This window comes from Leiobunum rupestre, chromosome 1 (assembly GCF_980474605.1).
Source record: "Leiobunum rupestre chromosome 1, qqLeiRupe1.1.hap1, whole genome shotgun sequence".
In the NCBI taxonomy this organism is placed as follows: Eukaryota; Metazoa; Arthropoda; class Arachnida; order Opiliones; family Sclerosomatidae; genus Leiobunum; species Leiobunum rupestre.
In genome coordinates, this window is record NC_143384.1 from 26,900,364 (window position 1) to 26,926,282 (window position 25,919).

Consider the following 25,919-nt stretch of genomic DNA (forward strand, 5'->3'; position numbering starts at 1 on the left):
CAAATGATAACGTCACAGAGAGATATTGTAGAGTATTTTAATTAGATAACTTATACTTTATTTAATTTACTTTAAACTAAATTATGTTTCCGGTGTAAAAACGAATGTTTTAAATTCCTGTTATTTATGTTATTGACCAATTTACAAACGATCCAATGAATGCGAGGGGTACCAATTAGTACCGCCTTTTGATTTTGAGGCTAGCGACAACCATTGAGAAAAAATGGTACTTCACCTCGATCCGCCACTTGCTTTAAAACATTTCGAACAAAAACCAATATTTATCGATAAAGATTTTATAAAATTTATGATTATATTATTTAATAAATTTGTTTATCTCCGTTTAATTTTTAAGGATTAGTCTTTCATTGAAAAGGTAAAATACGTTCCAAAATATTGAAAGCTTTTAATATAATAATGATAATCAGCTAGGCTAATACCCAAGGCATCAAGCGACTTTTAAAGCCATGAATTCAAGTGGATGGGTAACAATGTGGAGAGCCCTTCCGAAAAAAGTAACAATTTTTCTTTCAGAGAACCTTATTTAATTTTAATTTCTATCTGTAAATTAGTTTCACCCAATTTATTAAACATTCCTTTTATTGCCGGTTAATACAATTTATAGACAAATATGGCGGTTGTAGCCTACCTTTTCGATTATATTCTCCAAATTCTAAAAAGCCCAACTTTCTCCAAAGGTTGCGAATGGAAACTTAAAAAATTATTAAATGTACTAATTGTAACGTTTACTAATAAACGTTGAAAAACTTGTAGTTATCTACAGTGGCGGCTTAAGAAGGCTGGGTCCCCGGGGCGGCGGCAATGTTTTGTGACACCCCCCAGGACCGTGCAGAAGTTTTCACGTCCGTCTTCTTCAAGTTTAATCGGTCTGATTTGCACCCCCCCCCTCGAGCTTCTCCGATGGCACCCCTGGCTAACCTGATACCCGGGGCGGACCGCCCCTCTCGCCCCCCCCCTTACGCAGCCACTGGTTATCTACACGCGTCTCTTGGAATAAATAGCGTGTTAACATGCTCCAAAATGGCTTTTTCCAACCCTTAAACTAGTTGTAACTATTGTTTGAAACAACGAATGACTGTGAATTTTTTTTCACGTTCTAATGTCGCTATAAGCTCTATCGCATGACACCCACGAGAACCCTGTGCTCCTTCAGTGAAAGTAACGTCACTGCTAGGGGTCGCAGCCTATAACCTTTGGTGCTGCATCACTTTCTATTATTTCCTTATTATAAAAATACCTATTATTTGTAATAGATCATTTTGGAATTTTTGTCAAAATTTGGGCTCTCTGAAACACTGTGCATTCGCCTGAACAACAAGTAAACGTCAAAAAGATCAACTTTTTTTTTCGGAAATAAATTTGTATTCGAGATTATACGAAAAATACCACTTAGCACTCATTAGGTGGGCAATAGGTTTATTCATGACACATTAACAAAAATATATAATTGAAAGGGAATCGATAAAGGTTTTTATTAAAAAACGTCTTGGCATTCTAGTAATTTTATGTTTTTAATTAAATATAGATTGCAAATGTTGCACTTTTAGCAGTCAATGTACTGAAAAAAGCCTACGACGTTTAATAGAAACAACCATTCTTTATACAAAGTAACATTAATAAATCGAAAGTCAGCACTGATGGCAGAGTCTCTAATCCATTTCTCTCTCGTCAAGGATAACGCCCGTTGCAACAACGTTTACCGGAGCAAGAATGAATTATTGTGAAGTTTCCGAAAGTCATCCAGGAGGCAATAGAATATCGGTGAGTACTCCGACTCCTAAATAAAGGAAGAATTTCTGATTGATGTTTATTGCGCGTCTGTGTTCAACTAGAGACGATTTAAGGGACTAAAATCATTGATGTCTCCCATAATTTTTAAGCATAGGCTCGTGTTAACAGCGCGGTTCATGTGAAAAGAGCGACTTCGTCGTTAAGTTGGGATGGTGGCGATGTATTAAAACTCCATACACTAAGGATTTAGGAAATCAACCCAATATACGGAAATTATTTATAAAATCTCGGAATAAAAATTTAAAAAAACAAACAAAAATCAAATTTAAAACCTAATATTTTGTGAAATTATATCTGCTTTGCTCCGAAACCATACATTTAACTGACTAATCTTTGTTTAGCTGGAAGAAGTAACGCCTCCCTGTCGTTGAGAACGATAGCCACAATAAGCAGGGCTGGTAGGTTTCACTTTATAGATATTATAAGATTGTGATAAGTATCGACAGCATTTATTAATACACGATAGGCATAAAACAATAAACAGAAAACTCCAGCTGAGCTTAGCAAATCAAAATAACACCAACTTCTTAATTGGTACCAATTAGTTTACAACGTACTTCTATACGTAGAACATACTTATCTAGCTCGCTTCCATACTCTCATCAACAAATGATGTACTTAAGTCAGTCGTTGTCTTGGCGATCATCCTTTTGTAGATTCGATTTCTTTTACGGAATATACGACCCTTACAAATAATCGTTGCACGAAATGGCTCTTCCAAGTATAAAGAAGGAGTGAACGTATCTTCTCCTGACCACGTTTCGCGAAGAGTTGATGTCGCCAAGCGAAAAAATTCTTTTTACGTATGTGACCTGTAGAAATTTTTTTTATTGATGGCAATTGTACCGTCAAAGACATTTGATGGTAGTTTAATTCTCAAGAAACCGTAGTCAGACTGTTATTTATGGTTAAGACGCATGGTTACACTTGCAATGTTGACGAACACTTCATAAATATCCTTTTATTATTTTGAATACTGTTGACATTCTTGAATGAATTTGAGAATGCCATTAAAGGTATTCACGACCCTATTTAACGTTATTTGTTTTGCTAAAATGCTTTAGTAGTTTTAAATTACTGAAATACTTCACTTGTACGAATAAGCATCTATAAAAACCTATAAATCTCTGATCAATCCACAGTAATTTCGATGTGTTGTAATAATTAATAAATACACTTCATTTTGCCATCGCAAAAGAATCTTTGTGTAGATGACGATGTAACGGCTGGATCCTAACTTTTAAGCCTATTTTATTAACGCGAATTTCAGCATTGCTATAGAAACATTATTTTCAATTTAATGTGTTTCAGCGTTTTCGTATACGTGGCGACCGGACAGAATCGATTATTCTATGTAATCAAAGAACTTTATAGTCGATCGTCCGATATACAACAGCATATTCCACCGAAACGGATCACAATGTCCTACTTGAAACCCATACTCCGGGTGTGGTTCTGCGGGACGGCGCTGTCGATCAGCGTCTTGTGCTTAGAAATTACCTTCAGACATTTGACCCGAAAGAACAGAAACCCAACAAAGAGAAGATGAATGTTATAGTCAGTTTGCAGGCTAAGAAAGACAAAATATAAAGTACAGTCGGCGTAAGGATACCTCAGACCATTTCCGGCGTAATTTAAATTTGACCACTTTACGGTCAATTTCAAATTTCGTGAGTTTCATCGTTTTTTCGCGCCATCTAGGAACCGTAATTGGAATCTATTTTTTAATTTCATGTTGTCATGAGTTTAATTACTGAATGCAGCTAAAGAAGGTTCGATAATTGAAGCTCCAAATATTTTAAATAGCCCAAGAGGTTACTATAAAAAGCATGATAAAGGTTTATTGTTAACAAGTAAAGAGAAAAATATAATTTTAAACGTCTATAGCTCATTAAGACAACGTTACCCCCCAGAAAGCGTTGTAACTATTTTATAAGAAACTGCCGATTTAACTGGTAAGATGTAGAAATAAATTTCCAAAAATAAATAATTATACATACTATTTTAAATTTAAGAATTATAGGAATGCCTTATCTTTTAAATTTGCTCGATACCAGAATTATGAAATTAAAAAATAAAGATTCCAATTTCGGTCTCTAGATTGCGCTAAAAGACGAAAAAAAGAGCAAAATTCGAATTTGACCGTAATATGGCCAAATTCAAATTTCGCGCGGTGGAATGACCGGAAACGATCTGAGGCATCCTTGCGCCGATTGTACTATATATTTTGTCTTTCTTAGCCTGCAACTCACTATAGGCATCAATTTGCTCTAAAAAATGAGTATGAAATTATGAAAGTATTTCATGAATTCATCTATTGATGCTTCGACTGCACTTTCCCTCATGAACGTTTCAACATTAGTATAATCTAATCTAATCGTCTTTAAAAAGAACTATTTGCCACGTAAGGTAATGATGTTTGTGAATGAAGTTGCAAAGTGTACCTTTCCAAATACAAAAGTACCAAAAATCAAACACTCCAAGAACATTTAAAAAGAAGCTGTTCAGGCAGTCGTACAAATATCTCATCAACAACCTAAGATTGCACAAAAATACAAAAATATTAGTACAATGATCGTGAGCTATGGTAAAACAAAGTTCCGCACGTATGTTTATGGTATTTGATTGAGATTGTTGAGATTCGGCGGTGAATTATGTATTAATTACACGAGCTTTCAAAGTGCATTTTTGCACAAGTGCATTTAATTCAATATTATTATATATTAAGATGTACACTATCCTAAAACATGCGAAACAACCGAAAATTTTAATGAAGGTCTAATTTGTATTTAAAATGTTAAAACATTTATTGAAATCAAATTTTTATTTAATTGATTTTTAAGGGGTTATTTTTACAAATTTATTTGTAAATTGAGTTTGGTAATTAAATGTTCAATTCAATTGAATTTCTTTAAATTAATATATTAATTAAAATCAAAATTCAATTGAGTTTGTTCCGAAATTATCTTGCACATTTCATGCAGTAAAATCAATGATTTAAAAAAAGTACTTGACTTAAGTCAAATTGATTTAAATTAGACAAATCTGATAAAAGTTACTCTTACGAAACCAATGCTTAAAGAAGTTATATGTTATAAAAATTATTAGACATTTATACCAAGCTATCCTATTCTTCATTTACCGTTCTGATCTATTCCTGGTCATATTCTACAGCTGGCTTCGCTACCTCATTGCGAAAGTCAAGTAAGTTAAAAATCATTATTTGAAAAATAAATTATTTTTTCTTTTATAGTTATAATAGTTGCAATACTAATCTAATAATGAAAATAATCTTGCTTTGATGTTTGCATGGTAACCTTCTCAACAGCACAAAGAGTATAATAATTTGCGGTTTAAGGTCTACTTATTGAACAATAAGTGCAAAGCAAGATCTCATTGAATTTCTCTTCGGAAATTATTTATCGAGAAGCATACTTCAAAGTGGTTATGTTACGAATGATCTGAGCTCTAATGTTTCTACAAGATATTCCAGGATTAGCATAAATACATTTGAAGCGTGTTTTCATCGATAATTCTCAATGTGCGAATACTTTTAAAATCTGAAGCTCTCATTTTAGCTCGATATTCTCTTCACTTCGAGCAAAACTTAAACCATGAAATAAATTAACTATACGCTTTATTACGCCACAGTAGACTTTTCCCATTTAAAGATATTATCTTCCATTTAAATGGTACAAATGAATGTTTAGCATCATTATTTCCCTGTACCTTATAACAATATTTTAAACCTGAAAAGGCTTATGAAGTATTAATTTTTCTTTTAAAAGTTTAAGTTCTGCAGCATAGAGAATATAACAAAATTGCGTTTTATTTGCACCTATAATCGCTATAATAAAACCTTCATAATCATTTTAAAATGTATAGCGTAGCGAAAGTTTAGTATTTACACATTCGTGAAATATGCCAGAGTGAAATGCAGCAGATGTTGTGAATAGTTTTAAAAATGACTTAATAGACATTCTGATTTTCTCTACCTTTTACCCACTGATCGGGCTCAGGACATGAATGCATTTGATGAAATTAAAATTAGACACCACAGTAAATTTCTATATGGCAAGGTAAGATAGGTCGTTGGTTCTCTGTGACGTATAAATTTCAAATAATTTCGCAAATTTTAAATGGCTATTTTAATAACATTTTGCATTATTCGTGATTTTACAAGAGATATTTGAATTTTTCGAGGTTTATCAAAAGGATCCTGAAAACTCAATACTGCCTTTCATTTTTGGAATTAACAGAATGTTACTTATTAATATTAAATGTTTTGTTCGCATTACGGTTCAACACCGATCCCACCTCACAATATGGTTGCTTTTATAGGTTTGTCGCTTACTTGTTAGTATTAAATTGTAAAACAATGATTTTACAGATGGCGCTTATTATGGGACACAATACGTTCAAGATTATTCAATAAACCTATTTTCATGGTAGAATTAGACATACGCTATTTCCCCAGTTATTTTACTGCTCGCAAAGTGCAGAAGAAAAATGATCAAATTAATATTTGTTTTCAGAATATTTTATGAGTAGCGAAGCAACGTGGTAACAATTAGTAGAAGACTTGGTCGAAACCTTGTTTCAAGTCCACACAGAGTGAGAAAAAACCCTAATAGTTTTATTATAGTACCCCTTTGAAGATGGAAACCTATGAAATTTGTAGACTAGTTTATCTCACGTTAATAGCGTTATTGATCTTGTGGCACCCGACGGACTGTACCACAACTTGTGTTTTAAGAAGTTCTTCTCGGTTACAAAGGGATACAGAGTTGTTCGTCCTGTTCATGAAGGTTGAATAAATTCCTTTAAAGCACTTGGCCAATACCTTGAAGATAGTTCAAGTGAATGTCAATATTCACTTTCCGAACTTGAATCAAAGCTACAATATCTGACTGAAGATAAAGTTGAAACATACGGTAAGAAGTACCATAAAATAGACTTGAAAGTCATTTTGGTAGGCGAATTACAATTACGGAGATTCTCGGGTCAGAACAATATTGTTTGCTTCCGAGATACTGTGGAAAACGTTTCTACAAAATCTTGGTATCTTTCAAAAGCGCAGAATAAAAAAGAAGAACGATTAAGTGTTGTAGAAACGGCAGGAAAGATATTATGAGAAGATATTCTATATCTACCTATGATTGGTCTTTATACCTTACCGAAAAATTAATAAGAGAAGGTGCTTCAGAGTTAGTTCCTGAAACTTTGCAGTCGCTTCTCAAAACTATTTCGGAAGAAGTTAAGTTAAATACCTTTCTTCAGTCAATTATCACTCTTACAATTCTATCTCCCATTCAGCATGCACTGGGTGTTCATTTGCATACACAAACTGGAACCAAATATGTTATTGAAATGATCTCGCAATTGGGAATGTGTTCAAGCTACCGTGAAGTTTTGATGTCAAATTCTCCTGAAATACTAGACACTGCTTTAAAACAGTTTGTATTCGATAACGCTGATGTCAATGTTCGTACTTAAAAAGTGTTCAAGAACTTCCATAGCATGAGAGGAATAATGTGTACAACACCAGATTCTGCTATTAAAATGCCAACCACAGTTCCACGAAATTTGGAAACAATTTCATCCGAAGCGATTGGCTCTTACGGAAAGATAAACAATAAAGTCTTACAAAAATCCAAAGGAATGAGGTTTAATAAAATTAATTGCACGAGAAATTTCCTATGAAAATGTTCCACTTGTCCTAGAACCCGCATTGAGGCGTGACTTCGTGGTAATGTATTCAAGCAGCCCCAACCTAGTCCTGAGCAATGGTTTTCATTATGGCGGGGAGTGGGAGCATTGTAACCCGGCCACCCGAATTAATGGCTTTGGGTATTAGCCTAGCTAGCCTAGCTAGCTGGTCAAGATATGAAGCCTATTGTTATCGAAAAACAGGCCTATATACTGTGCGTCCTTTTGTAAAAGGTGTATGGGTTTGTCTAGCTTGAATAACAGTACCGAAAATATTCAAGATGACGGTTCCGATAACGATGACATTAAAGTATTTGATAATTGTTCGTAAATAGACTTGTAATTTTTTACCTCTCCGAGGGGACTTTGTCTGTCTGTCAGGCCTGCGAACGCGTTCGCATTTTCTGGGCAAAGGGTAATCGCTGCGAACACAGTTTCTTAGAATTAGGGAAAAGGTTTTTCCAAAAGGGCCATTTTTTTGTTGCCATTGGGTGTATAATAAACATTTTTCAAGTTAGGTTAGTACCGAGCGGGATTCGAACCCGAGCCCTCCTGCACGTCAGATGAGCATTCTACCACAGAACCACGGATACATTGTACACCTCACTGAAAATTAGAAACTCTTCCGAGGAGAGGTATATTTTGGCTTGCCAACTTGTTTAAATACACATAAAACATTTACTAGTTCATCTCTTTTTAAGTTTTCTCTATTTTAACATTTTAAAAATGACTTCACACGAGGAATTTTCCCATTTTAATATGCTCGGTAATAAATGTTTGTTTTTAAATGATATTTTTCTAATTGTAGTTTTAGCTTAGAAATCATTTAAGACTATTCCGAAAGCTCTAAAAACAATAAAACAGACGCTACTACCATTTATGTAGTTTTGGTCGGCCATTTACCAAGATGGCGGTGAAAGCACAAGAGGGAGAGTTTGGGAGACCTCACCACTTGAAAAAACGCTCCTAAATAAATAAGAAACCGAAGAGAAAAATTATCCTTTAATTTTTTCTACGTACATCAGAAATTTGAGCTAAAATGACTGTATTATTAGTAATAAAGACGTTAGAACTGTGAGTTACTTTAAATTACCAAGACTGGCTTCAAAAACGTTATATAATTGTTATCCTGCAGTGGCGTTGCGGTACTGCTTTTTGGGGATCTCATCTTCCGAGTTCCACCCCTCCTGAGGTTACCAAATCATTCAACCCATCCGCACAAGCATCTCTGTAGTCTGTGTACTCTCTGGTCATCGTAAATTTTAATTTTATCTGGTCATATCTTGTAAATAATATTTTTCCGCATACCTTTTGTAAATAATACCATATTGCATACTAATTAACTTTTAACCCATTGCTTCAATAAACCACTGGCAATGTACTCTTCCACGTTTTATGATTGATGAGCTTCTTATGGTGGGTGAGTAGAAACAGCTGTCACCACTAGCAATGCTTAGTAACTTATTAAATACACTTAGTACTGAACCACGCTTAAGATGTTGTTTAACACCCACATAGATATAACAGTCATCGGTAAAGTGGTCAGAACATACTTTTAAACTGAGGGGTGGAATCCAATCGTCAGATCTCCCCATTCTCTTAAGCCACTGGCTTATAATTTGAGCATTCTTTGGAAAACAGTGATACGTTATATCCATATCGTTAGTTTACTGGAGGGAATTTTCACAGTTAAAATATGCAGCTTTTAGACGTGAAACCAATGTCCCCAAAATTTTCATGATGTCTTAATATTATTAAAATTATTTTCGATAAATATATTTACCGACGAACTAAATTTGAAACTGCTACGTTAATTGTGCAAAACTCGAAATTAACCATCTAAATGAAAATAAGGCAAAATTTCTGCGCAAGGCTTAGCGTTATCCAAACTCTCGATAATTTCCCAACGACATGCGCTCTCTCATTGGCCAAGAGATTAAAGTGTTAGCTTCGTGGTGATTGGTTGTCTCTTGCTTACCGGAGCTCGCGGCTAATACAGTGGTAAGAAGTCAAAATCGCCCAGACCTGTTTTTCGAAATTTTTTAATTAATTAAAAATTGAATTTAATCGATAAAAATTGAGATTATAATCTTCGTACTTTATTTGGATTAGAAATAGATATATTATAAGTTCCTTGGGCTTATCCTTATCCCTTTAACCGTAAATTTTTATAGGATTAAATATAATCACATGTTTGTTGGTATATAAAATTTTTGTTTTATGCTTTTAATTATGTCTAATTTTATAATGTTTGCGTCAGAGAAATAGTAATTTAAATCTTTTCAGTGTGTGAGTTATTGTATATATATAGATAACTTGAATTAGTTTTATTATTTTTAAATTTTTATAACTAAAATTGGGATTATTTTATCAATTTCTATTTCGCTTGTGAATTGGATGTTTTTATCAACTGAGTTTGAATAATCTGTTAGTTTTTAAATATTAAGTGTTTTCTTTTTAAAGTTTAAAATATCGTTTATGAATCTATACCGAAACGTTTAATGATTAGAAATCTTAGCGAGCGGTTTCATTTTGGTCTCGATCTTTTCCATGTATAGATTTGCCATAAATACCGACTACGGAATTCTCATCGCAATAACTTATTTTTGCTTATAAAATTGTTCATTGAATTGGAAAAACGTATTTTAAAACCAAATACTTTAAGATCCATATAATGTTGTCATTATATTCAAATTCGGTGCGGCCTCGCAGAGAGATTGGTATCTATTTTAAATATCTGAGGGATATTAGGGTTTGCTGGGTACCGTCGTCGGCGCCATTTTGAAATGGTTGCCACCTTGAATAACTGGATAATATAGCCCCACACCACCTTTTTTCAAAATTTATAGCTCTCATGTTTATGAAAATAACATTAGCGTTTAGTCCTTCATGTTGGTAGTCGAAAGTTAATATGGTCTATGGACGATTAAGGTTGGCAAAGTGCTCTTTTCAAGTTAATGTACAGTGTGATTGAAATATCGTTCTTAATGGATATGATGAATGACAAAGCGTTGTTCTCTCTGTGGTTAAATTCTTCGATTGTTAAGGCCTAGTGCGCTAAAAACGTTAAAGGTTGAGAAAATGCTTATAATCAACAAACTTAATCTGAGTTTGCTATTGCGCGCTTAATAAAAGGATCATGTTACCAGTTTACCTAGCCTTAGGTAAAATCTTTTAACTGGGCCCAAATAAATCATTTTTTAATCAACTCCTCGCAGCAAGAGGAGCCGGGTTCGATCCCAGGTTGTGGCACTGGGTGAAAACTCGGAACAACTCCTTCTGCGTTGAGTTTGCAAGTTCTCTCCCCACTGGTTAAAGGGGTTTTCCCCCGAGTTCTTCGGTTTCCCCTTCCATAAAAACTTGTCTAGGTTAACGGTAATAGTTAGTGTAGGGAGCTGTTGGCTCGATCTCGTGGCATGCAGGGCTTGCCACCACCCTCCTACGCATTGTAACCCGGCCACCTGAATTAAGGGCTTCAAAAGTCGCATGATGACTTAGGCCTAAGGTGGTGCCTTGGGTATTAGCCTAGCTGATTCTTACGAAAGTGCAGTCCGTAGGCAATTCCCTATATTGCCTAGTCAGTAACGCGGCTCTGATTAGTAAGAATTCGGTATTTCTGAAATAACAATCTCCAGAAAAGTCAAAGTGTTTGCGTCCTTTCCCAAAGTGAAATCTCACTTGGATCTGACAAAGTAAGGCTCTTCGAAACTTCGTCAATCTCGAGAACTAGAGCTCTTTGGCGATTCTAATATTCAATAGTTTAATTTTCCGTATTTATCGTGAGTGTGATCGGAAATAGTTAAGTATCATACTTACATTATCTTTCTTATGTTACTTTTAATACTCTGTTAATACATAGTCTATGAAGAAGCGCGTCAAAATAATTGAGCAAATGAATTGTTTATTCGCTATCCGCAAACAGAACTAGAAGGACATGGTGTCCATCAAAACGTTGTCATAAACGGAAAACGCAACGCTCATGGACTTTTTGTTAATCATCTGAAATATTTAACTCGGCCTCTGAGACCATCATGCCGGTTCTGTTATAGTGGCCCACGAAAAAGGTTGAACCAGGAACTCAAGGCTTCCGTTAACTTAAAACCAGAACCAGATTAACTGTATTTATAGACGGTATTCTATCCGGAGGTCGTTGTTTGAAGATCTCACTCACTCGTCTAAGATTTCTTCCACCTTCTCCATAGTAAATGACAGCAAGTTCCGTACGATCTGCCGTGGAATAATATTGAAGCATTATTTTAATTATAAATTACCACAATGATGTAAATCACAGTGTACATTGCCTTTTTATACTAAATAAATTTGAGTGTTTGTACTGACCTTAAAAACTTTGGTCAATTTCACTATCGAATTTTCCAGGCGGTTTTTCATCTAGTCGTATGCGAAACTTTTTTAACCTTCAAAGGAGATAAGGAAAGGACAATGTGAATAGGTGAACCTCACCACTGAATACAGTTGCTCCGATAAATTGTATTCGCTTGAGCATAGCTTTCGCGCCAGTGACGTTGCGTTAGCTTAGTAACGCTTATGTAGCTTTCAAAATCGTCCAATTACGTGTGGTCGTCAACAAAGCTTAGTTTATCCGAGCGATGTAACTCGTGGCTAGTGCGCGAGCATTGTGCGCAGTATGTATATTCCTGTCAGACGCTTTCGCGATTGGTTCTCGTAAATCTATATTTCCACCAACGTACGTAAGAACTCGACAAAAAGTTATTTCTGCAAGTGTCAAAGTTAGGGTTGCATTTTCTCGCGTGCTAGTGAAAAGCAAGCATTTAAGGGGGTATTGCCTCCAAGGCGTTCTTTAACGAAGATCCTCTTAAAAACCTGTCTGCCAAATCTTTCTAAAGCTTGGTAAACTCTACAAAACACGAGGGTTACTACTCCCTTTAAGCGAAGTCAGCCTAGTATCTGGAATCGAGGATTAACACATACGTTGCATCAGCTTTGCCGCAATACGTTGCTTTTAAAGTCGTGTAATATCCCTAATTAATATTTGAACACGTTGTCGCAGATAACGTGCATATTACGAATTTGTATCGTAGCCGATGGTCGGAAAATTTAGTAAGTGTTGCAAATTTGGAAACACGTTTAGAAAATGAAAAAAAAATATCTATAAAAAATAATGCTATTTAAAACCAAAATATTGAAAATTGATAAAACTTTTCTTAACTTGCTCAACTTGTCACTTTTTGAAGTCGTGTGAAAATTTATCTTTTTGTTTTTTGCGCCAACTATATTTCTACGTTTTCTATGACGCTCTACAAGTTTTTATTTGCGGTGAAATATTAGATTTTCGAAAAGTGTGAAAACGTTTTACGATTTCGATGAAAATTCGGTATGGATAACGTACACTCAAATTTTAGAAAACAAAATCACTTTTCTGAGCAAAAAAAACACACCCTGTACAATAGTCAATTTTATGTTATGATTCAATACTTTAATATTTTTTTGGACAATCCATAGGTATAAAAAGATAGCCTACTATATTAAAGATATTTGTTAACTCCCTTGCCGTAAATTATTCTATGGTTGTAATGTTATAGATCTCCGTGATCGGAGTAATACCGTAGAAAGAAAATTGGAAGAAACCTATACAAGTAGTAAATTTATTGCCTAATTGACGCCAAAATAATGACTCAATATTACCCAACAAGATATCCGATGCGTATAAATGCGTCAGATGGCCAAATAGTAAATATCTAAACTAATTAAAACTGTTTTTAAATCTGAATTTGCAATAGGAATCTTTTGAGCAGATTCGAAAGGCATTATATACTTTCATGGACTCCAAATATTTATTTTAAGGCAATACTAACTATTTTATGTATTAGTTATAACTTCTTTTTTTTTCAATTTAATAAAAAAAAATACTCAAGGTATGTGGTGACTGAGTTACCATAATGAATAATGTTTTAGTTCCTTTTCATTTCATCTTTGCAGCTACAAGACAGAAAGCAATCTCATCGAGCTCAGTTTATCCAATTTTAATAACTTTCGTTACTTTCGGCTGATCAAATAAAATATTGGCCGTTTAATTCTTCATTGTTTATTTTAGATTAAAGGGAATATAACCCGCAAAGCAAACTTTATCGAAGACCTCTTCAATTTTTAAATTACCCAAACATTTCTAAAGCCAAAGGCCAGAGCGGCCAGAGCTGCAAACGTTGGTGTTCCACACTAAATACTTGAGGTTATATTCCCTTTAATGAGCAATTTAATCCATTTATTTATTTTTAAATAAGGAAGTCGATGAACAATCTTGGAAATACATTTGTAACTGAATAGGCTGTCCTTACTGGGGTCCAGTTAACTATTATCAGAATAGCCGTGGCTAAAATTCAATGAAGTGTTTATAGATCTATGAGTTATTTCATTTATCATTTACAAAGTATTATTTTCAATTTAAAAAAATAATTCGCCAATGTAATAGTTTTAGAAAGTAATTATAAAAAGAGTTTCCATTTTTAATAAATTTGTTATTCGATTCTACCATTGTAAAAAAATACCCTAATCTTTCACAACTTGCAAACTCTAAAGGACCCTTATATTTCCTCGCTCTGAGTCTCGGGTTAAATTTATTTCGTTAAAAAGAAAAGCGAAATTTAAACGAAAAAAAAGAAAAACAATTGAATTTCGAGAGCAATCGATAAATTTATCTTTTTAGAATATTTTGAAATAGCCGAAACACTTTAAAAAGACGGTCCACACGAACAAAATTGAAAATATAAATCGACCCTCTGTGTGAACAAAAAATATTCACAATCCATGAATACTCCATGAAGATGAGTCTTCCAGTAACTTTATTCTTAACGGCACTAATTTGTTTGGTGGTTATCTGCTGCGGACAAGGTAAATATACATTAAATATGAGAATCAAGAATCTATTAATTTCTATTTCGAGAAAATGCCTATGTTGAGACCAAAGAAAATCAAATTAGCTTGGTATCACAATGGTTCCCTAAAACTAACGTTTTCCAACGCGATTAAAGGTTTTTCAACGTCCATTCGTGCCTGGAGTCTCAATATAGACATTCTTACTTATAAGGAGACTAACCGAGGTGGTTATCACCGATTTTGTTGAAGCTCGGGGGTTAGGTAGACCTTATGGTGGTATGATAATTCCCAAAGGGAAAAGTTGCAATGGGCTTTAGTTTTCCTATGGCAAACGAAAATGGTTTGACCTCTCCATTTAAAAAAGCAAGGGATTTTCTCGGTTATCCAAATTTTGTTAAAATTTATCAATTTTACCCAAAATCGTTGATGAATTTTACCCAAAATAGGTCAAATTCATCTTTTTGGGTAAGTTTTGAAAATTTAATTTTTTTAATTTGTTAAGTAAGTACCCTGTGAAACCACGAAAATCTCATGCTTTTAAATGGAGATTTTATCGTTTTGAGAGGTCAAAACCATTTTCGGTTGCCATGGGAAAACTAAAGCCCATTGCCGCTTTTATCTTTGGCAATTTTCATACTAACTAACCTCCGAGTTTCAACAAAATCGGTGATAACCACCTTGGGTAGTCTCCTTGTTAGTATAAATAAATACATTTATTATAGAGTTGTTAATTTTTCGGAATAATTAAATATGGAAATTTTCCGCAAATCGGAAAAATATAAATTTTAACATATATTTATTTTTAAGGGTTTTATTCATGACTAGTCTTGAGGTTTAGTTTTACTTTTGGATTACAAAAAATGAGGCGAATGTGCCGCAAAATTTAAATTTGTGAACAATTTTAGATTAGTCATTGAATCATAACCATTCTTTTTATATTTTCGGGAAAATAAGAGAAATTTTCCGACTTTAAACTCAATTTTAGTATTTAGAACACGATTCACCAATTAAGTTAGTTAGATTTTTGCGGTAATTTAAAAGTCGTTGAGCACTAATGACACTAATTTTGGTCAGACGAACATTTATTAAAATAAATATTACTGCAATTTTTATCTTTAGATAACGGTAGAATAGTTACACCCGATGAGAAAACCACGGCCTTGTGCAAGACGTTTTATAAACGATTCAACGACGACAAACATAAGATTGAAGGAACAGAGGTACACCATGCTTAATAAAACCCCCATTAGGGGATGGGCTAGAATCTATGGTTGGAATAGCGGTTTGTGGTAGATAGCCGCTATTCTAGTTCAAATATATGAAGGTGAAGGAACAGAACCATGTCGGGGCCGATTTACCAAAAGGTCAGAAAATGAAACAGACTCTAAGCCAAATCTTCGGAAACTGACGAAACTGAATCGGATTAAAATTTAAAATACAGCAATGGTACGAAATCAGGCTAAAATATCCGAAAATGGGTATAATAGAACGAAATAGAAACGTCGATCCCACGAATGGGTAAAGTAGAGGTCAAGGTTGAGAGGTGCATTCGTTTTCAGACTTTAGAAGATATAGGGATAAAACACTAATTAGTGCTTAGATTTAAAATAAATTATTTCCAAATACTATGCATGAAATTTGACGGAGCGGAAATGGTATGCTATTTTCGCTGCCCCGCTGCTTTCTTGTTTTTAAGGGGGGTTCTGCCTCAGCTTGTGGCACCAGGTTAAACCTATAAACAACTACTTCTGCGTTGAGTTTGCAAGTTATTTCCCTGCTGGATAAAAGGTTTTCCTCTAGCTCTTCGGATTCTCCATTCGTTCAAACGTTTTTAGGTTAACTATAATAGTAGAGAGCTGTTGGCTCGCGTGGCGTGAAGGGCTTTCCACCACCATCCTAGTCATTGTAACTGGGTTACCTTAATTAAAGGCATTAAAATGCCTTGGGTATTGGCCTAACTGATTATTATTGTTATTAATTGAATACCGGGCTCGGCGTTCGGATAAGAAATTTTCCGTTCATTTATTTTATATCCATTTCCAAAAACAATCCCAATAAAAACTTATTTGTTGCTTATTAAATCGTATAATAGTCGCGAATAATATCCATAAATAAGCATTGAATCGATTTCTTATGATTAATTGAAATTTTTAAGTTAATTTACCCGTTTCCTCGAGCTCTAAGTTTTATGCTCAAAGTTCCTTCAGGGAAAAAATAAACAGTATTGATTCTTCTTAGGGTGATAAGAGCTCTTGCGAAATAAAGTGCAGAGTGACAGATTTGAAGACCAACAATGTGATAAAACTTGATGAGAAACGTTTCAAAGACAATTTCGAAGCTTGCAAAACCGAGAAGGGCGAAGATGGACAGGTTTGTTAAAAATTTTATATATATCATTATATAATAAGTCGTCGCAAATACCGATAACGGCATTTTCAACTAAGAATTGAGCGGAGTGAGCTGCGAATCCGGTGGTCAATTAGGCTTAGATTAATTAAACCCAAGTAGAGAAAGAAAAGCGAGATAAATAATTTAGTTTACCAAAGATGACTGTTTATTTGGTAAAGATGAAGCAAATTAAAAATCGAAAATATCTGTACACTGCATTTGCTTATCCTATTCAAATAATCACCAAATTTATTTCGTGGATAATTGTTTTACCCACAAGAAATATGGATGAATAAAATGGATAAATTATTTACAAGCATAGTTTTTTTTAATAATATCCCAATTTGTGGATAATGCATAGAAAAATGCAGAGCTCTAATATTAAATAACGTGCCAAAAGTATGATTAACACGTAATAATGATTGGATTTCTATATGTAGATATAAATAGAAACTTGAAGGCTCGATCAATAATAAAGCCCAGCCTGTACTGGTCAGTTTTATGTAAAAATCCCGACCCGGCCTGGTCCGAAAAAAAATATATAAAATTAAACTCGGCCCGACCCGACCAGCCTAAAACTTCGATATCGAAAATCCTACTCTCCTCGAGGCGGGCTCGGGTCAGGTAAGCTCGCCCAAGACTCATCTCTAGTATCGACATATTCATTGAAACGTTCTTGATGTTTAATATATGTAACGTAACAATGATCATCACTTTTCCGATCAATTGAACAGGGCTGTTGGCATAAGAAGTGCATTCCTAAAGACGAAGAAGCGAGGAAGGCCTGCAAAGAACTTTATAACGACAAATTGATAATTATAGCCCAAGGAATTCATCCAAAAGGCGTGAACTGCCACGTTCAATGCTTAATCAGTGGTAAATTCTCAAACAAAACGTGCAGAACGCTTTACTACGCTGATGGGACGCCATGCTACACGGTATTTATCTCGTAGAAATCCTTCAGTTTTTCCCCTAATAGCTGTTCTTATTCCACATGGCTCGTTACGTTGTCGCTCTGTAGCACTCGGTGGCGTAGCTGGGAAATGGGCTATTCGTTATACTTATGCGTTAGACAGTTCAGTTGTCCTGGCCAATGACTAATCTTGCGGGGCACTCATACAAAATGTGGTGTGCTGGTTTAATTTCGTCCCTGAAAGCGCTTCTAAACGGCAACGAGAATGACCGGGCACAGGGTGGCGTTGAAATGTTGTTAGGGCCAAATTCTATTGCAGAATTTTAAATCATTATTTCCACCTCGAACTTTTGTTATCTCCGACGGTGTATAGATGGCGATACGACTCCCATACTAGATAAGAGAGATTAATGAATCACATTTAATATCCATTTCAATTAACTATAACTGTTGGATATCTAGAACCCATTAAAAAATTTGTTGATTCAAAATGCTACGGCAAAAGATGGACAAAAGGTGAAATATATCCCGTATAAAAAAATTATACCGGATTGAGACATTTTAAACTTGAACGTCCGCAGGCTTTTCATTCGGTGCTTCATGGGAAATATCGTTCGAACGCCAACCCAGAGATCACAGGTTCCATAAGCCCAGGTTTTCTGAATTTCTCCGTCACGTTTCAACGGAAACGATCTGAATGATATACTTGATTCTCAGCGTTCCTCATAACTAACATCAAATAAATAATATTTCCTATCTTTTTGAATTGTAAAAAAGGAGTGCAGTTGGTTCACTTGGGAAATTTACAACCCTCCTGGTCACATTGTCCCCAACAACTACTTTTCGCCAGTTGCGTATTACCCCATGGCAGGGCCCCTAACCTTCGAGTTTCTTTGGGCCCCTAGACATCCAATGGCCCCTATAGGGGTTCATTAATAAGAATAATAATCAGGTAAGCTAATACCCAAAGCACCACCTAAGGCCTTAGTCATCGAGCGACATTTATTGCCGTTAATTCTTGTGGTACATAGGCCTCTGTTTTTGGTGTGCCTTAGGCCATAGAGGAATAGCCCTGGAGTGGTATTGATAGTTCTGATTGGGCTAAGCACTGACATACCTCTTCAGAAATCGCGTAAAGGGGGATGTAGAAACGGGGGGGTATGTCGAGGTAGACTTTTATCTATTCATACATTCCAACAAAGGCAGCGCGATCATGGCGCGATCTACCGGTTAGGGTTTGATTTCTTTAAAAAGTCTACCTCGACTTTCCCCCCTTTTTATCCCGCCTCGAACTGGCACTACGCTGTCGGACTTAGCGCCTTCTTTCCTTTCCCCTCCTCTACTATTCCTCCATGCTTAGGCCTAGTCCGCCTTTGTCATAATGTTGCACTGCATTGGCGCAACCCTGTCCCGGACTACTCACGCTGCCCATTTAAAACCGACTTCTTCTCTGGACGTGGTACGCTTGCATAGCACACGTACCATGCAGTCAGCGCACTTTCAGTGAAGATACAAAGTATACCGAACGACTACGTAGTTGGCCTTTGAAGAACATGAGTATAAGGAAGTTAATAAGCTAAAGGTTATCTGAAAGTCTGGAAGTAAGTTCTATTTTGTATATTTATTTCCGTTATTTTCAGACCCACAAGGGATACACGTGCCAAAAAGGAGTATGTCTAAACAAGTAGAGAGCGTTAATGTACCATATCACAAAACGAAATAAACACTCGTGAAATAAAGCCTTTTGAACGTTTTCAAATAATTGCTCATGACGTGCAGCGGCCATAAACATAAGGGACCGATCACAAATTAAGTAACACAAAAAACGGCCCCTTTCCCCTCTTAACAAAGAGTTACAATTAGAGAAAACTTAATTGGAACCTGACCTTAAAGAGAAAATAACTTAGAGAATTCCTCTTGATATACAGCGAGCACCGAAGTTTGTTGCAAAACTCTTGGTTGTATTTTTGATTTGCCCACTCTGGAAAAATCTTAGTAAGGGTGGCTTCTTCAAATTTATTACATATTCCATAAGTATGACATAATTTCTTTTTCTCCCGAAGTTTTTAATGAGAGGTTGTTTCGTCAATGACCGTCTAATTTACGATATAAATACTGATTAAAACCTTGCAGCTAGTTATTGCATGTCTTTAGATGTAAAATTGCGAGATAAATCGTTAATGACCACCTATTGAGGAATGAGCCAATACTTTTAAAAATTAAAAAGCTTTCAAATTGACTTTCATAAATACTCGCTTCGATTAACAAGTTTATTATTTCCAAACATGTGACCTAAAGTTTCATATCATCTTAATCGTGCAATCAAACAATACTTGGCAGCAAATTGGGTAAGAGAGTTGGGTACTACGCAATCACTCGCCAACCAAATGGAATTTGCTCAAACACGTAGAAGTGCCCATGTATTCTAACTAAGTGCTTTCACTTGACACATTATCTGTTGCTTAACTGTCATCTGAATACACAGATAATAGCAAATCATTTGTTTTCTTCAACCGAAATTATAACTAATTTCTTCTCCGAGATATCAATCAGAAAGTAAACGTTACTCTTACTTTAAAAGACTCGTTTTAATCTGAAAAAAAAATTAAATTAGTTTTTAAATCTGTACAGGGTAGCTGTTTTATTATTATATTTTAAATTTAATTTTTAAAGCAAATCATTTCAGAAATTAAGATAAAAAGAAATGAAGTAGGTGCAGTTTTTTTTCTGCTAAGTTATCTGTGTAAGAGTATTAGAAGCGGATACAGATAATCCTTGAGATATGGGAAGCACTTTCCCCATGAAATAAAATGTACTCAATCCGGAAAAAGTATTGAAAACATTCAATTATTTGCTGTTGATACTTGCGAAGAAGTGAATATTAAACCCATTCAGGGGCAAGTATCAAATAAAGCTTTTTCTATTAATATGCTCGTAAGAACGTTTTGGATTTCGTGGGGTGCAGCTTCAATAAGGATTTGGAACACATCTAAATTTTAAACCATGTTTTCGCGTTGATAACGAAATTTGTATCGTCTCTGGTAAAGCTGCGTTAGGTTTTGTTAGTTTAAGTTGGTGTGAATAAGAGTGAGTTGGGTTAGATGTGGTTAGGTTAAGTTGGTGTGAATAAGACTGGGTTAAGTTAGATAAGGTTAGGATAGGCTGGGTTAAATTAAGTTAGGTTCTGTTAGGTGAGGATAGGTTGGGTAGACATAAAAATTAAATTTGGAGGCCCGGCTCTGGACCCGTCTTGAAAAAATAAAATAAAAATTAGAAATGTTTGTTAAAACGACGATCGGCCTTATATCGTTTACTTGCGGTTAAAAACTAAGCAAAATTCACCTATTAAAACAGTTAGGAAATTGAAGAATTTACTAACAATTACCAGGATATAGTATCCAGCTGTGTCGGGTTACTTGGACTGATGTGTGCTCGTCGTTTCCCTTTAGGAGCTCTCTTCAAAGGGTTTGACTCTTTACCTACGTAGGTAGGGTGTCGGCTGGAGTTGCTACAGCATCCACTCTTAATCTCACTGCTGTGTGCGAAGTGGGGATTGGTCCACCCATTGCTGCTCCTTCTGCTGGGTTGAATGGCTTGCGTCAAAGGTGCGACCATCAGTAGTGGGGTACTGCTACCCATGCTGGATTTGTCACCTGTCCGGGTTTGGGGACGCTGGCGTAGGGCACTATGATGATAGGCCTCCGGTGGTATGGTCTCTGTAACTAGGTACACCGGGCTATAAATCCTGACACAATGTAATATCGAAACGTAAGAGCTTTTGTTTATGAAAGGCGCCACATTATCCAGCAACAGAATGTCTATCTTATCATTATTCTAGTAGCCAATTATTATAGGATTTTTTATCTTAATGTAAGCTTATAAAGTCCCTCAACCTTTCTCAATTCAAAACGTTAAAGCCGTAGTTTTTTCAGCAGTTTTTAACTTTTCCCGCCAATGTTGCAGACTAGAAGAGGCGAAGTGAAAACCAATGTAACGAATAACTTCATTTCTACAAAAGAAACCTTATTTTAAATGTACAATTTAGTACGTAGACAGTTGAACAAAACCAAATCTAAATCAAGCTTCAATTTTAAACTTGCACGGGTTTTATCATATCGGGAGAAGAATCTGCAGAGAAGTACTTCCACGAACTATTTAAAATTGTAAATATTATTCTAATACAGTTCAATAATTAAATAATCGTTTTTCTATTGAAAGAAGAATCGAAATGCGGACTCAACGTTCTGAGCGATTACGAGCCCGGAAACAAGAAAAGGAATTTTAAATAAAACAGATGTTAAAAATAGACATTCCAAGACACGTGAGCATCCATCAGCAAAGCCATACAAAAAGAAACCAGATGACCCGTTGCTGAAAGATAGAAGACGTTTTTTAAAAGCAGGGATGGCCGCTTTAATGAATAATGTCAACGCACATATTTCATTTGTTAAACATGTAGCATTATCAATTAGAGGTCGGCGTTCGGATATTCTTTATCCATTGATAAAACTCACATAATTTCTTAAAACAAAATTTTCTTTTATTAAATATACGTAAGGGAAAAATGAATACATTTTAAATAAAATAAATGATTTAATCAATAAAATATTTTTTTTCAAATAATCGCCCAATTTCGTGGGTAATTTTTTTATCGCCAAGAAATATGGATAAATACAATGGATAAATTATATAAAAGCATATATTTATCAAAAATAATATCCCTATATGTGGATAAAGAATAGAAACAGGCCATAATTGTATAAAACATAATCCAAATTGTTGTCACTGAGACGGCACGTATTTGATCCAAAATTGCACAAAAACAATACGTGCAACGTTGGATTTTATGTAGATCCAATATTGCAAATTATTACAAGATATATTGGTAGTTAATTTGTCCCATATTGTATAATAAAGCATCAAATATATTTTAATTTTCGGACTCAAATTGTCCAAAATTGGGAGGTTAGTCGTCCGATATTGGATTTTAATTCGTGTAATATTAGCTTTTTGTTTGTCCAATTTTGAAAATTGTTATGTTCAACACTGGGAGTCTCAGATGTTATTTGTCCGATATTTGAGTTTAATTCGTGTAATATTAGCTATTTATTGGTCCAATTTTGAAAATTGTTATGTTCAACACTGGGAGGTTATTTGTCCGATATTGGAGTTTAATTCGTGTGATATAAGCTATTTAATTGTCCAAATTTGAAAGTTGTTATGTTCATTACTGGGAGGTTATTTGTCTGATATTCGATTTTAATTCAAGCAATATTAGCTATTGTTTTGTCTAATTTTGAAAGTTGTTTGGTCCTAAATTGAAAAGATACCTGTTCGATAGTGAACACTAAACCCATCAACATCAAATTTTAAATTGTATGATTTTGGAGCTAAAATAATATCGTATGAACAAGAATGTATTTATTTATACTCAGGGATAATTAATATGTCGAGACTATCGACGGACACGTTGAGGCCCTAACCCCGTCACGCTAAGGGGGAGGGGAGAGGAAATAGGAGGCAGTCTTATTTTCTTTTTGTCCTCGCCGTAGCGTTAATCGCGTCGAAAAACGTAATTTTTGAGAACCAATGATATTTTATTAAAGCGGAGGAGCATACCGGCGCGGGGGCCCCAACGGGTGAAATTGGAAAAACGCTAAAAATAATCTCCCTGAGTATAAATAAATACATTCTTAGTATGAACAAACGTTGAATACTAGCGGTTCAATAAATTTATTTCTTTAGGTAATACCGTCCAATACGTTAGTGTTAACTTTAGACAATGAACTGTTTATTTTTGGAGCGCCTTATATCCTTATTTTGATTTCAAGTTACGCTATTAAATTATGTACATGTTCACTAGAGGGTCCTAAATTAGTTTTACAATTATGTTCCAAGGTATAATTGGAAGAACCAGTGAAATTATAATTTTATTCATAATAATAATTGGTTTACAATGAGTTCCATTGCGTTCGATACTTTAGAGGCTTCGATTTTAAACACGATTTTTTGAAGGTACTCCATGGTATTTTTAAGAGAGCAGGGTTTTGCGTATGAAATGCGTAATAACCAGCCAGGATTGTTGCAACAGCATCTTCAATAGGCGATATTATAAAGTCAGATATGCTTGCTCAACTTGTTAATATGGGACTACGAAATAGTACAGTCAAAGCCTATGGATGAATGCATAGGCTCTTTGGTGGGGGAGCTAATCGAAGCATAGTGGAAGGTGGCCTTTCCCATCAAAACAAGAAGGCCACTTTACTTTATAATATCGCCTATTGATCCGACGTCGAATGTACCATTTTCAATGTGTACGTCTACTATGGCCTTAAGAACATTATTTTCGTTAAACTACATTATTGGTGTAGCTTCTTTCTGTTGCTGGAAATAATGTTAAAAAGAGTTATCGATAAAGACACTATATATTAATTTATTTGATTCCCTTACATCTATTGTAAAAAATAAGTCCACATACTCTCCAAAGATGTGGGGTAACAAAATAAGTGCTGTGTGAATTTCAAGCTCTATAAAAACCTATCAGTTGAATATTTCTACAGTGTTGTTCTTTGAAGTGCGATTAACTTTTAACTGCTCCTCCGGCAATAAAACATGTTGAGGTTAACGGTAATAGTTAGTGTAGGGATCTGTTGGCTCGCGTGGCATGCAGGGCTTTCCACCAACCTCCTACGCATTGTAACCCGGCCACCTGAATTAAAGGCTTCAAAAGTCGCTTGATGATTTAGGCCTAAGGTGGTGCCTTGGGTATTAGTCAAGCTGATTATTATTATTTTTATTTTGTTGTTCAAAAAGGAAATTACGACTTCCTTTACGTCGCGAGTCTGTTACTATTCAATATCATATTTTTGGGAGAAAGTGGTAAAAACGACAGATAGCTAGTTACCCCCCAAAAATATCAACTGGTTTTAAAAGTGTAACTAACTCCAAAACCAATTAGTTTTGGTTGATATTAAATTTAATTTGATATTTATTTTAATTCTTCATTATATTTCTAATTTATTTTTTATAAAAACAGTAAAATATCTTAAAAACTATTTATAATTACAATTCCTGCATGTAAAGAATTTTGCTAATTAAGAAAATAGCGAGTATGTACCGAGGTTTTGAACATATACAATAATTCCATACAAATCTTGTATCAAATTGGCATTAACTGTTAAATTATATCCTAAAAAGACTTTATATGGCTATCCATAAAAAATCTAAGACTTGTAAATAATCAAAATCCCGAAGAAAAAATTTGCAAATGTCCGATTCCAAGATTTTTTCAAGAAAAATAAAGAACATAATAAGGTTCTTACTTGTATAATACAATTCATTTCTTTTTAAATCTTCTCTTGGTATGGCGTATACCCTAAATTGGTGGTCACACGGAATCGGAATAATTCTGGCTGTTATTAACAATACGTTGTAGGCAATTGGCCCACTGAGTCAGTTTCAACAGTAGGGAATTTTACTCCACAAGAACTTTGAGCTTATCGCAAGCCTATTATGATTCTTTATAATTCTCTGCGCATGCACCGAAGTTTAAAATGAGAGGAAGTCGTGGAAAAAATTGAGCAAAAAATAGATAAGAGAACTAAAGAGTGGATACATTTAAAATCAGGCTATGAATTAGATTATTAACCATCTCTGGTATTTGGAATTAGGTGCGTTTAGTTGAAAATCAGGCTCTGAACATTGACTTAAAATTTCAAAGCTCTAGAGCTAACCGTTCTCGAGTTTTTAGGAACATGAAAATAAATAAATAAATAAATAAATACATACATACGTACGTGCGTACACCCACCCATACATACATACATACATACATACATACATATATATACGTACGTACGTACGTACATTACTTACGTTCAACTACTCGTGGTTTTTGGATTAGTTACCTAGGCGCTTATAAACGTTTATTTTGTGTATTCAACTGCTTGTTAGATACTATTCAAATTAAGTAATACTTATTCTAATATTTGATTGATTGTAAAAATACTCGTTACGAATGATTTAACTATTCATCTATTCAATTGTTTCATATTAACAATGATAATTTTTTTTGTAAAATGAACATAATAAAGAAATAACCATAATGTTTTCAACTTTACAGATAATATGCAAACGCAGCTTTAGCCTACACGAGGAATAAATAGAGAAATAGGGAGGGTTAGGGCATCCTCCGTAAATGTTGGAGCACTTCGCTGGGACAATCTGAGGCCTGATTTTTCTTCAG

General features: G+C 34.7%; 1 protein-coding gene and 1 long non-coding RNA gene across 6 annotated transcripts; both read left to right on the plus strand.

The window, feature by feature from the left end:
* The first annotated feature begins 442 nt into the window (after nt 1–442).
* Nucleotides 443–25,919, plus strand: LOC149961995 (uncharacterized). Of its 5 annotated transcripts, none has more exons than XR_016481222.1 (4): nt 443–515; nt 1,547–1,628; nt 1,695–1,782; nt 25,797–25,919. It is a non-coding gene; the product is annotated as an uncharacterized LOC149961995 (long non-coding RNA). The 5 variants fall into 5 exon arrangements; XR_016481224.1 differs by lacking the exon at nt 25,797–25,919 and adding an exon at nt 14,204–14,283; XR_016481221.1 differs by lacking the exon at nt 25,797–25,919 and adding an exon at nt 3,124–3,267.
* LOC149961996 (uncharacterized) lies at nt 14,322–19,409 on the plus strand. The gene is made up of 5 exons (XM_090155675.1): nt 14,322–14,388; nt 15,493–15,593; nt 16,612–16,743; nt 17,496–17,699; nt 19,315–19,409. The coding sequence occupies exons 1-5, from the start codon at nt 14,322–14,324 to the stop codon at nt 19,360–19,362; spliced, it is 552 nt and encodes a 183-aa protein (XP_090011801.1). The 3' UTR covers nt 19,363–19,409.

Coding starts and splice junctions, on each gene's coding strand:
- LOC149961996 (XM_090155675.1), top strand. CDS start 14,322: ATGAGTCTTCCAGTAACTTTATTCTTAACGGCACTAATTTGTTTGGTG. Junction 16,744..17,495: donor AGAAGGGCGAAGATGGACAG/GTTTGTTAAAAA, acceptor TCAATTGAACAG/GGCTGTTGGCATAAGAAGTG. Junction 17,700..19,314: donor ATGGGACGCCATGCTACACG/GTATTTATCTCG, acceptor CGTTATTTTCAG/ACCCACAAGGGATACACGTG.